This window comes from Heterocephalus glaber, unplaced genomic scaffold (assembly GCF_053883595.1).
Source record: "Heterocephalus glaber isolate CG9 unplaced genomic scaffold, H.glaber_assembly_v1.0 deba00001613, whole genome shotgun sequence".
NCBI lineage: Eukaryota > Metazoa > Chordata > Mammalia > Rodentia > Bathyergidae > Heterocephalus > Heterocephalus glaber.
In genome coordinates this window covers 7757902-7773270 of record NW_028258384.1, presented here as the reverse complement: position 1 = coordinate 7773270, position 15369 = coordinate 7757902, and the positions used below count along the sequence as shown (strand labels likewise).

Sequence of the window (15369 nt, the reverse complement as noted above, 5' to 3'; positions counted from 1 at the left end):
CAACGCCACCACAGAGTTCTATGGCGGTTGCCAGAGCGTCGGCCATCAGTTAGACCGCCTCCTCCTTCCCAGAACTGTAGCTAGGCAACTGTAGGCCCTTAGGGAGAGCAGAAGCCAGAAGGCTGTGTTAGTGCCTCTGGTGGCAAACAGCGAGCGCTGCAATCCGGTTTCACCGTTTTTACCTTCCTCTCTCCACCCCCTTTGCCCCCGCCCACCCCTCTGTGATTTCGACTCCTCCCTCCTCTTCTCTCTCTAGCTCTCCTTCCTCCTCCGCCTCTTCAGCTCCTGGGCTAGAATATCTATGGGTCGAAACGTGATGCGATGAATCCGAGGGAGACCGAAACTGGGACGAGGAGTGTGGCGGAAGCAGCAGGACTTCCAGACATGGGGGCTTCACTACAATAGAAGCAGCGCCCCCGTCAGCCCTCCAGAGCAAAACCCCAAACCCCCTTGGGAAAAGGATGGCGGCGGCACCTACCCAGATAGAAGCCGGTGGGTAGCTGTGTCCCGAGGATATGGGGAAGGGGGCTTAGTGCCGCGGCTGTCAGTGTCTTTTGAAAAAGCTTCTATTTCTCTTCTTTGCGTCTCTCTCAACCTCATTTCCCTCCTCTTCCTCAGAGCTGTATTACCTGATCGCTAGGTTCTTGCAGTCTGGACCCTGCAACAAATCCGCTCAGGTGAGAGGGAAGAGACCTGGGAGTCCTGGGGAATGGTCCCAGTGGGGGAATAGAGGCAGCGGGGTGACCGGTTCTTTGAGGTTGAGGGAAAGGCCGGCCTTGACTAGTACTACATTCAGCGACTGGATTCGTATTGGGGAGGGAGGAATGGGTTGATGGTCGGAGCTGCTCTTCATGTCTGTGTTTCCCTTTTGCTCAGGTGCTAGTGCAGGAGCTCGAGGAGCATCAGGTACGGGGCCCCTTTGGGAAGGGATGGGGAGGACTGGGGTGAGACTGGAGGAAGGGGAGGGCAAGTCTAGGGCGGAGGGCAGGGGTTGGGAAGGTGGCTTCGATCTGGACACCCATAGCTGTTGTCACCAGGGTGAACTGTTTTCTTCCCTCAAAAGGGGTGGATGACCCTAGGCTCTTAACTCGCCCCCTCTTTATGTTTATGGGAGGCGGTTTTTAAGGATACCCTCCCTCCGGCCTCCCTTGGCAATTGCTATTGGGATAAGAAAAAATAAAGACTGCAAAGGGTCGAGGACCTGGACCCAGACTGGGTCCGACTGATGGGAGCAGAGGCTTCGCTTACATCCTTTGACCGCCCCCCCTTTCTTTTCCTGCGGCTCCCAGCTGATTCCGCGCCGCCTGGACTGGGAGGGGAAAGAGCACCGAAGAAGCTTTGAGGATCTGGTGAGTAAAGTTTTCATTTCAACTTAAACCAACTCATTCTCTACTCCCTGCCCACCTTGTACCTCTAATATCTCCCCCCCACCTCCGCCCTCAGTCGACAAGGCTCCCGAGCTTGTTGCTGAGGTGGAGAATGACTGCCCCTTCCCCCTCCCCGCGAGTTGGAGAAAGGGTACCTCCCCCCTCCGCTCTTGGCCTCGCTTGTTTCCACCCTAAAACTTTGAAGAATGTGAGTTGATTATCAGAAGTGCGGTGTTGTGGATTATGAGTATGATGCAAACATCGAGGAAGGCCCATTGTAGGAGGAAAAGAGAGAAATCTGGGGGTTATCTTGGGGCACGTACCAAGGATTGACGCTGGCCAATAGCAGCGTTGGTAACAGCCTGGAGTTCCGGATTAGTGGAAGAAAACTGTTTTCTGGTTGGTCCTGGCTTGAAATACGGGAACTGAGGCCAGGCTTGGTTTTTTTTTTTTTTTTTTTTAAGGGAGAGAACGGGCTCAGCAGGGGAGTTGACGGACCACAGACTGGGAAAAACGGCACAGTTAAAAATAATAAGGAACACTGAGCGAATTCCAAATTTGCCAGTTTTAGATAATAAATTACTGAATAAAAGCATATCGTTTAATATTTCAGATCTTGGAAAAACAACTCATTAAATCATAAGTAAATCGTATTTGTATAGATGCATTTGATGAAATAAAAACTATGGATTATGATCTTTTAAAAAATTGACCAGCACGATTTTACGAGGAGACAACAATGGACTTATTTTAAAATAGAATATACTTTAGTAAAAGACCAAAGGTATTGGATTGACTGTTGTTCCTCTTGAAAATATAAGTTATAATGTAAATGCACCTTCTGTTCAGCATTGATAAAAAGGTCCTTTTTATTTTGGGTAGAAGGTTCTCTTGGTTTAATCACAGGCATAGAGAATTATATGGTAATGAAAGGAGAAAGGGTTGATACTAAAATCTAAATCAGCTATCTTCAAATAAAGTTCAAATGAGGAAAATCAAATAAGTTACAGAAAGTTGGAGAAGTACAGTAGACTAAATATAAACAAAATGATTTAAAATTTGCTTGCATCGAGTATTTAACTTGCTTTGGTGTTCATTTTGGTATTTCTCTTTGTATATTATAACATTAAGGTAATGTTAATTATCAGATGTTTTTCTTATATTTTTACAAATCACAGAAATGGTATAATAGTCTTGATAAGGGCAAACTTGACCATTTGTACTATTAATGATAATAATTTGTCTGATGGAAAAAAATTTTTGAAGAACTGTATTATCAGCTTATTTAATTTGTCAGACTTTTTGATGGACCTAAGTCTTGTTTGCCTCCTAAAAGGCAAAAACAACAGTGCTTGCTAATATGTCTTAACAATTAATTACTGATACGGTATTGAAGATAAAAATTTAATACTGAAGTAGCTTTTGTTTCCATTTGTCCTTTTTTTTTTTCTCCCGGTGCCGGGGATTGGACTCGCGTCCTTGCACTTGTGCAGCAGGTGGTGAAACCACTAAGCTAAACCCCCAGCCCTCCATTTGTCCCTCTTAAAAGTCTATAAGTGCATGCGGGCTGACCATTTTTAAGCGAACTGTAAAGTGAGACTTAAAGGAAAAATAGTTTTTTAAACTAACTTGATGGAACATTAAAGTAATTAAAAATAGTCTTCTCACCACAAAATAAAAAATCCAGTTTACTAGACTTTTCCTTTCTTTTTGTTGTAAAGGCAAATTTTCACATAATTATAACCAATGTCCATTTTATGCTTTATATTTTTCTGACTTAATACTTTTACATATACATAACTATGAATTTGAATAGTCATCATTATTTTAATGATAAGAAAAAGTGCAGTTGTATTTAAGATGTTTTAATTTGATCCCAACTTCCCACTGAGCAGTTTTTTTACTAAGGTCTTTGCCTAATTAGGTGGTATTTTTCTGCCCTCTACCTGGGAAGTTACTTTCTTGGACTTTATTTCCTAAAGTGGATTTGTCAACTCAAAAGGGCTAATTAGTTTTATAGCTTTTGTCAAATGTCATATTGTTCTCCAGAAGATTGTACTCATTTATAATGTCAACATCTAGGAACTTAGTGTAAGTTTTTTTTTTTTTTTTTTTTTACACTCACTATGTAGCCCAGGCTGGCCTCGAACTCACAGAAGTCCTTCTGCCTCAGCCTCTTGAGCTCTGGGACTACAGGTGTGTGCCACCATGCCTGTCTTAGTGTGAGATTTTTGTTGTTATTTTGTTTGAATCTTTTCTTGCTTTTCATAGGTGTAAATAGCCCTTTTTTCATTTTAATGAGGTTTAACTTTTAACCAGATTGTAAATTCTGAATGGATTTGTATCCTTACATAAGCTTGATTTTAACCTTTTATCTTTGTATTTACTTACTGATTCTTTTCTGTTTTTATATTTCCTTAAACTTTTTTTTTTCCAGTGCTGGATATTGATTCAGGATCTTGTGCATGCTAGGCAAATGCTGTACTGCTGAGCTACACCTGTAGCCCTTGTCCATTTAAAATTTTTAAATACAGAGTTTCTTCTGTAGTTTGAACATTGTGTATACTTTAGATAAATAGTGTACCTTTTTTGTTTTTCATTTAATTTTTATATTGTTCACTTAGGTTTTTATCTTTCTATATCAAACCCAGAGTTTTCAAAACATGCCAGGTTTTTTTTTTGGTACCGGGGATCAAACTCAGGACTTTGCGCTTGCCAGGTAGGCGCGGCACCACTGAACTAAATCCTGGGCCAAGACATACCAGTTTTTAATACCATGGTATTTTAAGTCAAATGTCTGTTTTCTACCTATTGATTTCTTTCTAAAGGAAGATGGGACAGGGTTGAGTGGGAATCTGAACAGAAGGAAATGGAGTGTAGAGCCTAAGAAAAGAATGTGCAGAATCTAGCAATAATAAATTACTAGATTCATCAGTTGTATTGTTGATTACACTTATTTCACATGTGCCCTCATCGCGGCTTCGTTGTGAGAGAGATGAAATATTTTTTCTTGGGGTAGGTATTTTAAAAGTGCTCTTATCAGAACAATGGATTTATACAGTATAATCTTAGATTTAGCTACATGTTTTATATTGAAATTTAGAGCAAAGTATTAATAATCTTGATTTATCTGGCATTAAATTATACAGCAGTTTGAGGTATGAAGTGGAAGGAATACAAGTCTATAATTAAAGTTAAAAGTTAAAAGATTAAAGTGAAAGATTAGCTGAGCCTGGTGGCATGTGCCTGTAATACCAGCACTTGGGAGGCTGAGGCTGGAGGTTCACAGTGAATTGGAGGCCAGCCTATGGTACATAATGAGTTTAAGGCCAACCTGGAATACATAGCGAGACCCTGTTCAAAAAGCCAAAAAACCCCAAACCCCACAACAAGTGAAAGTTTATAAGCAAGGATATCATTACACCAGTTGAGGCTGGATAGCCATATTAACACATTTGAAACAAAAATCTTTCTTTTTATATACTGTAAATTGATTGTACTGCTTAGTCTATTTTATCCAGGGTAAGGATAAATTGAATGTCTTCAACACTTCATTTACCACTACTTTTACTATCATTTATTCTAGAAATTCCCTGTTTTTTCTTAAATCATCATGTGATTTACTGTTTTACTTGATCCACAAGAGAAAGTGTTTTTTGTTAAAGCTACTGGCAGGAAAGTATTGACATCTAGATCTGAGATACCTTTAAAAAATGAGTCTATACAGTGATAGGTATGACAGTTTATGTTGAATTGTAAAGTTTTTAATTATGATACTCAAAATAAAAATTTTAAATTAAATTTCCATAACTTTTTGTAATGATAGAAGGAGCATTGTAAAGTTGTGGTGATTGTTTTTGAGGTTTGATTTGGGTATTTTTCTTTATTTTCCACTTTCTAGTTGACTATTACTGACAATATAATAATTTGCTTCTTGCAATTTATCTTAAGGTAGATAATTTATATGCAGATGTCCTTCATTTGTGGTTACTCTATTGAATTGTTGGTTATTTTATTACTTCCTCCTTAGAGCTCCACCAGGGACCACAGAGAGTATTTGATGCGGGTGGCACAAGTTTAAATGAACAGTTTTTGTTAATATTTAAATTTTATATATTGGAAGAATGATTTAGAAGCTTTTTGTAAGTCATGGTATAAGATTTTTTGAAACATTTTAGCTGTGCGTGGTGATGCACACCTGTGATCCCAGCTCTGGGGAGGCTGAAGCAGGAGGATTGCCGTGAGTTCAAGGCCAGCCTGGGCTACATAGTGAGTTCAAGACCAGCCTGAACTACATAGAGAGAACTTGTCTCACCACCCCCATAAAAAAATAAACAAAATTTTGAAACATTTTAAGAGAATTCCTATCATAAGATTGAACCAAAGATATAGTTATCTTTAGATGTGAGTATATTTTTACATTTGTTCAGCATTTTTCGTCCTTAGAATTGAAAACACTAGTTCTTATATTTGGAGTTACATAGATTGCATTACCCTCATTTTATATAAAAAAAGACTTAAATTAATGGAATGCTATTTCCTAAAAAAACTTCTATCGAGATTAAATGTCCATTACTTTAAAAAGAATATATGTATCTGTGATGGAAAATGTTATGAGAATTTGCATCTGCATATAAAATATTCAGGTTTAAAATGTTTTCATATTATTTCATTTGATCCACTGTATTTTAATTTCAGACACACTTTGTATTCTTTTCTTACTCAGCTATTGTTCTCCAATTACTAGTAATGGCTTAAATTGCCTATTAGAACAGCAGAATGATCTTTGAGTGCTTGTAGCAGAGGTATTGCATCTCTTAAGTGTAGATGCAATTTAAGCATGTATGATTTATTAACTGCCATGGGAATACACAATCATAGTTAGGAAGAACTAATGCATCATGGGAAGCCAAAAAGTATGTCCTCCTCAACCCCAATACAGAGTAGTTTGCAATGTCATGGTAACTGCTAGATCCTATGGCAGAGAGCAGTCAGTATCTGGAAACCAGTATTCCTGACTGCTGACTTGCTTGACCCACGTTTACACTCTTATTCTCTAAAACATGTTGTCTTTAATTATTTCTATGGATTGATCCTTGGCTTTTTCCCCCCACACTTGAGCTCTAGAAAACACACTTTCAATGATTAGAATCCTTTGTGAGAATTAGCATTAATCCTAGGAAAATTGGTATCAGTATAAATGAGGTGATTTTATAAGTCATGAGAATGACTGTTAGAGAATTCAGGTTTTGTGAATTTACCTTACAAAGTTTTGTCTTGAAATTATCACATTTGAATATTTGAGTCTGATTTCTGTGTTTTTGTTTTACTACTGATATTGATTCTTGATTGGTTAATAAACAAGTTTTTCTGGTGGAGAACAAAATAGTAATTTAAAGGCAGTTTAATATTTGTGTCATATTTTAGAGATGCACTTGTTTGATTTTTTTTTCCCCTGTACCAGGGTTTGAACTCAGGATCTTGTACTTGCCAGGCAGGTGTGGCGCCACTGAGCTACATCCTTGGCCCCCCTATTTGATATTTCTTAGAAGAGATTTGTGGATAGTAGAAAAGACTAAAATTAGTGTGGAAGATAGTGTTTGCTTGAAAAATGACCCTGGGCAAGCTACTTAGCTTCCCTGATATACAATGTCTTCATTTATAAAGTAAAAATGCCTACCTGTTTCACAAAGTTGTTGTGTTAATCAAATGAGTTAAAGGTGAAAAAATGCATTTTATTAATTATAAAATGCTGTGCAAATGAATTGATTATTGCCTTTTAAAGTTAGGACTGAGGCTGAATGGCAAGCATGGACATGTGGAAAACTGACTCCAGAATTTATATTTTTCTTAGCTAATTATTAGCTTTTAATTTTCTTAAATATTTTATAAGTTAAGGGGCATATTAAACAATACTAAAAAAGAATATTTAAAATGTGAGCATCAGAATTGATCCCAAAATTAGTGTTTTGCAGTGTGTCTTTGTTAATACAAACATACTGTTATTTACATCTTTATGTATGCCGGAAAAATAACTTATTATGACATTTACTATAATATTCCTTTTTAAGAAATGAGGTGTATTATGAGTCTTTCAGATGTTTTATTTCAGGGATTTCTGACAGATCTTATCTTCTATTATTATTACTATTTTTCACCCTGGAGGTTGAACCCAGGACCTTCACACTGAATTACATCTCCTGCACTATTTAATTTTCTTTTCTTTTTTTTGGTATCAGGGATCAAACTCAGGACCTTGTGCTTGTCAGAAAGGCATGCCACCACTGAGCTAAATCCCCAGAATACTCAATGTTTTTTGAGACAGGGTCTTAATTAAGTCACTAAGTTTCCCAGGCTGGATTCAAATGTGAGATCTTCTTGCCTCAGCTTTCCAGATTTCTGGGATTACAGGTGTGCACCACCGTTGTATGTATTTTTCTTTTTTTTGTGGTATTGGGGATCAAACTCTGGACCTTGAGCTTGGGAGGCAGGCCATGGCACCACTGAGCTAAATCTCTGGCCCCTATTGTATGTATCATTGATAATTATTTTCTTTATTTTAAGTTACCTTGTTGAAGATGTTTTCTCATGTTCTTTATCATCTACTATGGCGCTTTATAGTTAGCTGACCCTTAATTTTCTTAATTTTTGTTAGAAGCATTTAATTATATCCCTATATATGTATTTATATATATCTGTATATGTATATGGGCTTATTTCATCTGTTAGCTGGTGCTAAATTCTTTCCTTGTACCTTTTTCTACTCAACTTTTAGAGAATGTGGGTGAGTTCCCTGCCCTTGCCTTGATATCATTTGCCCTCAGGGTCATAGTACTTTTAGAACTTTGTTGAGGCAAGTGTAACCTAGAAAAGACTTAACCCTAGGAAGGTTGCTCTGGCCATCTCCTTCTTGAGGAAATCTTAAACTAATAAAACGAAATGCTATGAATAATAATTAACATTTTCAAAGGAAAGTGACAGGAAGTCTTACTACTCTGTAGTTTACCCTGATAACTACCAGTATGACTAGAGAGACACCTGCCTGCCCTCTTGCCATTTCTGCCCAGTTTTCCCCCTCGCCTTCCAATTCAGCAAACATTAAAACCCAGTAGTTAAATTGTAAAGATGCATTATCGTATTACTTTAGACATTTGTGTGTGTGTGTGTGTGTGTGTGTGTGTGTGTGTGTATAAATTTTTCTTTGAGACCGGATCTCTTTCTGTTGCCCAGGTTGGTATCAAATTTTCCTGGACTCTAGTGGTGTCATCTCAGCCTCCTGAGTAGCTGGGACTACAGGTGTGCACCATTACACCCAGCTATGTAGACATTTATATTTTATTGAAAAGTATCCAGAAGAAAAGAGACTATAGTTAATTTTTTGTGTTTTATTCTGGCCTTTTTCTGTAGAAGCATTTATATTCTTTTTCCATTGTGGTATTGAGGCTTGAACCTAGAGTCTTGGGCATGCAAGGCCAGCAACCCATTACTCTCCTACATCCTCAGCGCAAGAATTTGTATTTTTTTTCCTTCAAAATCAGGTGATACTGGGACGGGGATTTAGCTCAGTGGTTCCATTGCCTGCCTTGCAAGCGGAAGGACCCGAGTTCGATCCTCGGTTCCAAAAACAGCAACAACAACAAAAAAACAACAAAATCAGGTGATACTCTGGATAAATTTTTCTTTCTTCTTTTTTTTTCACTTATCAGCACTCCCTTTTTTCATATGAGGAAGCTCAGGCTAAGAGAACCTAAGTAGCTTTGCCCAAAGTCACATAGTAGATACTGGAGGAAACCCCAGCGAAGTGGCACTTGCCTTGTAATCCCAGACTGGATGATCACCATGAGCTCAAGGCCACCGTGAACTACATAGTGAGACCCTGTCTCAACCCCCACCCCGAAAAAAAAGAAACTGGAGGATACTGGAAAGATTCAAATCCAAGTCTTTTTATTATGTCACACTGCCAAAAAAGAGTAACAGGTAGTAAATTTTAAAGCCTGAATAATCCAGGCTTTCAGATTTTGAAGTACTTTGCTCTTATCTATACTATACTCCTAGGGCTGGGGATTTAGCTCAGTGGCGCCTTGCCTGCCGCACAAGGTCCTGAGTTTGATCCCTGGTAGTAGGAGGGAGATATTAGACTATACTCCTCTCTCCATCTCCCTCTGTCTCACTACCTTGCTGTATTTTTCAAAATCTGTTTAAATTTTAAAAATACTAGGCAGAGTGTTTCATTTTCCTTCTTTAGTACATTATCTGTTTGAGTTTTCATTTTCCCTCTGTAGCCATGGTTTTATTTAGGAAACAGACACAATATCCTGTTATATTTTTAAAATTTTTGTGGTACTGGGGATTGAACCTCCTAGTGCAGTGATGGCAAACCTTTTAGACTTAGCTTTCAATGATACAGTTCCTTTTTTGCTCTGTTTTTTTTTTTTTGTTGTTGGTACTGGGAATCGAATTTAGGACCTTGTCCTTGTGAGGCATGCGCGGCGCCACTGAGCTAAAACCCCGGCCCTTTTCAATGATACAAATAGCCCACTGCAGTGCCATAGATTCACTGCCACCGCTGTCTTAGGGCCTTCACATTAAGCAACAATCCCTGCCCTTTAAAATTTTTTTTATAGTGAGACAAGGTCTCACTAAACCACTAAGTTGCTTAGGCTGGGCTCAAACTTTCCATCCTTGTGTCTCAGCCTCCCAGAATACTGGATTACAGGCATGTGCCACCATACCTGTTTTATGTTATAGTTTTTAGATTTACTTGTCTGATAGTATTATTTCTAAAAGCCTGGGTTAAAAATTATGTCATTGCTATCTAAAAAATATTATTTCCAGTATCTCTTGCAGTATCTCTTTATAGTATTTCTTGATGCAGTTCTGGCCTTCTGAGATTAGCTACGTTTTGCATTTTATTCAGTGCCCAGCTGTATCCCTTTTAACTCATTATGATGAGTAGGATCAACTCAATGAGCTAGCTCTCTTGTTTTCTCAGTTGTTCTGATTGTGAAGTTCTGCAATTTAGTTTGTTGTATTTGCTCTTTTTTTTTTTTTTTTTTTAATACAGGGTCTCACTGTGTAGTTCAGGATGACCTTGAACTCACTATGTAGCCCAGGTTGGCCTTTAACTTCTGGTGATCCCTCCTGCCTCAGCTTCTTGAGTGCTGGGTTTATAGGTGTTCCACCACACCTGGTGAGAATTGTTCTTTAGGTCAGCCAATCTTCCTATCAAAAAGGTTTATAATCTAGTGTTCATTTACTTTCTTTCAGTTTATTCATATTTATAGTTTTCATCCTTTTGCAGCCTTTGTGTTAATTATCTCTAGCTTTATAAGTTTTTGACTGCTTTTATAGGAAAAACAGTTGAAAAAAGAGTGGGCAGAGTCCCAGATTGTTCACTGTGATAATTACAAATTGCACTTCTCTTTGGAGTTGTTTGCCCTTCTGTAAGACTTGGAGTTAGGTTGGTTGTGCAATAGGATCTTTCCTATTCAAAGAGATTGTGTAATTTAATGTCTGGGAGATATTATATAGGATAAAACAAAAATTGGTATACTTTTAAAATTTGTCTTATTTATTTGTTTGTTTTGAGATAGAGTCTCACTATGTAGTTCAGGCTGGCCTTCAATTCACTATGTAGTAGCCAGGCGTGGTGGCGCACGCCTGTGATCCCAGGACTTGGGAGGCAGAGGTAGGAGGATCGCCTTGAGTTCGAGGCTTGCATGGGCTATATAGTGGGTTCAGAGCCAGCCTGAACTACAAGGTGAGACCCTGACTCCAAAAAAAAAAAAAATTACTATGTAGTCCAGGCTGGCCTCAAACTTGTGGTGGTGATCCTCCTGCCTTAGCCTCTCAAGTACTGGGATCATAGGTGTGCATTACCATGCCCAGCATCAAACTTTGTTTTTAGAGAATGTTCTTTATTTACCTTTCTTTGTGATATTGGGCATTGAACTCAGAGCTTCATGTATGCTTGATAAGTGCTGTACCACTGAGGTACAACTTCAACCCATTGTTAATTTTCAGGGAGCATTTCCCTAAATTGCCCGGCTAACCTCTAACTTGGGATCCTTCCATCTCAGCCTCCTGTATAGCTGGGATTACAGGCTTGTGCCATTACCCAGGTAGCTTTAGAGAATGTTTTTCTTCTGCAGATCTCAAGCCACTACTTTGGTGTTATTAGTCAACCATTGTATTCCAGAGAGAAATGTCAAATGGCTGAAATTAGAATAAGCTTAATTGAAAAAAGTGGTTTATTTCCCCTTCTCCCTCTCTGCTCTCACTCATGGGACTATTTCCCATTTACAAGAGCTCTAACCTTTTGTCTCCTTCTATTCATCCTTTATTGTGCTCTTTGTACAATTTTTGTCTTACTCAAACAATATGATATTTAAGCTTGTGTATAATTTTTTTTCTTAAATTCTTTTATTGGTACATTTTAGGTATACAACACAATATTCCGATCCAGATTGCCTATAAAGTGCTCCATCACCATATATGAGGTGGTAGATTCACCAAATAAAAGTAGAAAACACTTAGTTAAATTTGAAAAAAAAAAGAAAAAAGTGGTTTATAATATTAAGGCATGAATTTTTTAGAATATTTTTAAATACATAATTTAAAAATTATATATATTGTTATATTTGCGTTTTAAAATATGGAATTATAAAGTACTTTAAAACTACTGAGGGTACATAAGATTACCTTTAAAAAATTCCAACTTTGCCATGGATTTAGCTCGGTGGTTCCAGCGCCTGCCTTGCAAGCGCAAGGTTCCGAGTTTGATCCCCGGTACAAAAAAAAAATTCCAGCTTTCATAAAAAATAAATGGCTTTGGGCCAAGGATTTAGCTCAGTGGTTCTGCTGTCTGCCTCACAAGCGCAAGGTCCCGAGTTTGATCCCTGGTACCCAAAAAAACCAAATGGCTTAAAGTAAACATTAACTACAACTTACAAGACCTAAAATTTAATGTAGGAAAAGCATCATTGTAAGAGCAGTTTGGAATACTGCTGATACAGACTGGAAACCTGTTAATGGTTAAAGGATAGTGAAAACTAACATGTTTTCACTGAAAACAATTGTTATTAGTATTATTTTTGATAGAATGTATATTTCTCTAGCACTAAAATTAAATTTTTATTGATTTTATAGGAAAGAATTTTTGGGCTGCTTAGAAATTCAGCGGTTTTTTGTTGTGGAGGGTAAAAATTAAACTTGTAAAATTTGTTTACTAGTTTACTGTACAAATATTAAAATGGGAGAATTTACAAATAGGCCTTGTTTTAATTGCTGAATATGCAGATTCATTTTAACCATTTATGGTTTTGTGTTTATGATTATTACTGAGTTGACAAACACTTTTATATAAATTAGCCAAAAGTCAGACATTATTGTTTCTATAGAGTGAAATAGTTTGGAGAAATTGAGATGTCAGTTTATGGTAGAATTCTGACAAATTTTCTACAAGGTAAATCTAAAACTTCTAATTAGAGAACTCCCATTTTCTGGATTATATGTTTCTAGATACATTGCATTTCTAAAATAAGTAGTTGAGGTTTTATATCTAGTGAATAATTCTTGGTCAGAGGATGAAGCAAAATTGTCAATAAAGACATCAACTACCACCCTTTGTAAAGCCCTTTACATAGCATTTGAAAAGTAATGATTTATATTAGTAGCCTAATTTAAGTGGGTGTGGTGATACATGCTTGTAATCCCAGCACTCTGGAAGGGTGCGGTAGGAGAATTGCAAGTTTAAGGCCAGCCTGGGCTACATAGTAAGACCTTGTGTCAAAAAAACCAAAAAATAAGGGTCAGGGATTTAGCTCAGTGATGCCGCGCCTACCTTGCAAGTGCAAGGTCCCAAATTCGATCCCTGGTACTGAAACGAAACAAAACAAAACAAAACATCCAGAAGCCTAATATATCCAAGACAGTGTTGGGGAAAAAGGCAGAGCTATATAAGGAAAAATTATGAGAAAAGAAAAAAATGGAAGCAAAGTCTATGTAAACGGGGAAGGGTGGAGGAGGTGAAGGGCACACAGGTAATGGGGAAAAAATTAGAACCAAAATACATCATGTCCAGGTTCAAGCACCCAATGATAAATGTAAACATATTGTATACCTAAAATGTACCAATAAAAGAATTTAAGCAAAAAAAAAAAAAAGCCAGAGCTATAATAAATGTTAGTATGCAATGCTTCAAGACTTTTCTTATTCAGATACTATATGTATATTTTAAGGATAAAGTACTAAGTATATTTGCATATGGAGCTACTTAGGAAATGCCATAATAATGGAGGGTAAGAAATACAAAGTAGGGCCTGCATGGTGGCACATGCCTGTAATCCCAGCATTTGGGAGGCTGAGGCAGGAGGATTGCTGTGAGTTCAAGGCCAGCCTGAACTGCATAGCAAGACTCTATCTTTAAAAAAAAAATTACAAAGTAGGATTTTAGGTTATCACTTTCTGTAGATAATTAGAAATATTTGATTGAATTGTCAGTTGCTTTGATTTTAATATCGTATTTTACTGAAGTATAGCTTTATATAGTTATTTGCTTAGAAAACCACACTAAAAATGTGAGAAATAATTAAATTTGTGCTCAGTTCCTACCTATACTGGTGTATTAAAATTGTGTTTTGCAGGAGCTTACAAAAGATAATTGGCAGAAAATAATTAAAAATAATTATCATAATAGAATCACTTATTTTTGTTTTTCTTAAATTATTTTATTGGTACATTGTAGGTATACAACACAATTACATTTCTCATTGGGAACTTGTACCTTTACAGGATGCATCTTGGTTCTTATTTTTTCCCCATTCCTAGCCTTCCCTTCCCTATTTACAAAGACTTTATTTCCATTTTTTCCATTTCGGATCATTTCAGAAAATGGACAGACATCCCCTGCTCCTGGGTAGGAAGGATTAATATAGTGAAAATGGCCATACTTCCAAAACTGCTAAATAGATGCAATGCAATTCCAATTGAGATCCCAGCAGCATATTTCATGGACCTTGAGAAAACAATCCAAAAATTCATTTGGAACAAGAAGAGACCCAGAATAGCAAAAGCAATTCTAGGTAAAAGAGACATGGCAGGGGGTATCACAGTCCCCAACCTGAAACTATACTACAAAGCTACTGTGATAAAAACTGCATGGTACTGGCAAAGAAACAGACCTGAGGACCAGTGGAACAGATTAGAAGATGCAGAAACAACGCCAGACACACTCAGCCATCTCATCTTCGATAAAGGAGCCAAACACCCTCACTGGAGGAAAGATAGCCTCTTTAATAAATGGTGCTGGAAAAATTGGCTTTCAACTTGCCAAAGATTAAAACTAGAATCACTTATATTCGCAGAATGGTGAAAATATATATATATATATTAGTTTTTTAACCTCTATTTCCCTAGAAAACAAAGACACCCTGATAGGAGAATCTGAAATTATTTCACTAGGACTCCTTATGATAACATTATTGCAATTAGACTTTACTTTGAGTTTTATTCATTTGTTCATTGGTTCATTGATTTGTGTTTTTTTTTGGAATCGAACTCAGGGACTTGTGCTTGCTGGGCAGATACTGCACTGCTGAGCTACTACATCCCTGGCCCTGGTTCATTGATTTATTCAATAAATATTTATCTAATCCTGATTTGTGCTGGCACTTTTCTGACTGCTAGGAATATGGAAGTAAACAAAACAAAAAATTTCTTCTGTCATAATGACCATCAGTGATGATTTACAAAATTGTTCTGTGTTGTATTGTTGTTCTTGACCTGTTGATGTATGTCTTCTGTGATGGTAGACATACGTATATTTGTGATAAAACATAAAAGTTAGCATTCTAACCAAATGATTTTAGGACCTATGTCAACATGAGAGTATAGAAGTTCTTTTTTTAGCTAAGGATTTTTTTTTTTGGTAAGGGGGATCGAACTCAGGACCTTGTGCTTGCAAGGCAGACACAGCACCATGGAGCTAAATCCCCAGCCTTTA

At 37.4% G+C, this 15369-nt stretch overlaps 1 protein-coding gene across 3 annotated transcripts in view; it reads left to right on the top strand.

The window, feature by feature from the left end:
• Window positions 1-258: 258 nt before the first annotated feature.
• Brwd3 (bromodomain and WD repeat domain containing 3) overlaps window positions 259-15369 on the top strand; it is a 223662-nt gene continuing 208551 nt past the window's right edge. For 2 of the 3 annotated variants that reach the window (XM_087196615.1, XM_087196613.1), the window contains exons 1-4: window positions 295-492; window positions 619-677; window positions 877-906; window positions 1290-1349. In XM_087196615.1, the coding sequence (XP_087052741.1) occupies window positions 462-492; window positions 619-677; window positions 877-906; window positions 1290-1349 (180 nt within the window). In that variant the 5' untranslated portion in view covers window positions 295-461. Of the gene's footprint in view, window positions 493-618; window positions 678-876; window positions 907-1289; window positions 1350-15369 lie in introns of all 3 variants that reach the window. The other variant, XM_087196614.1, reaches the window with a different exon arrangement.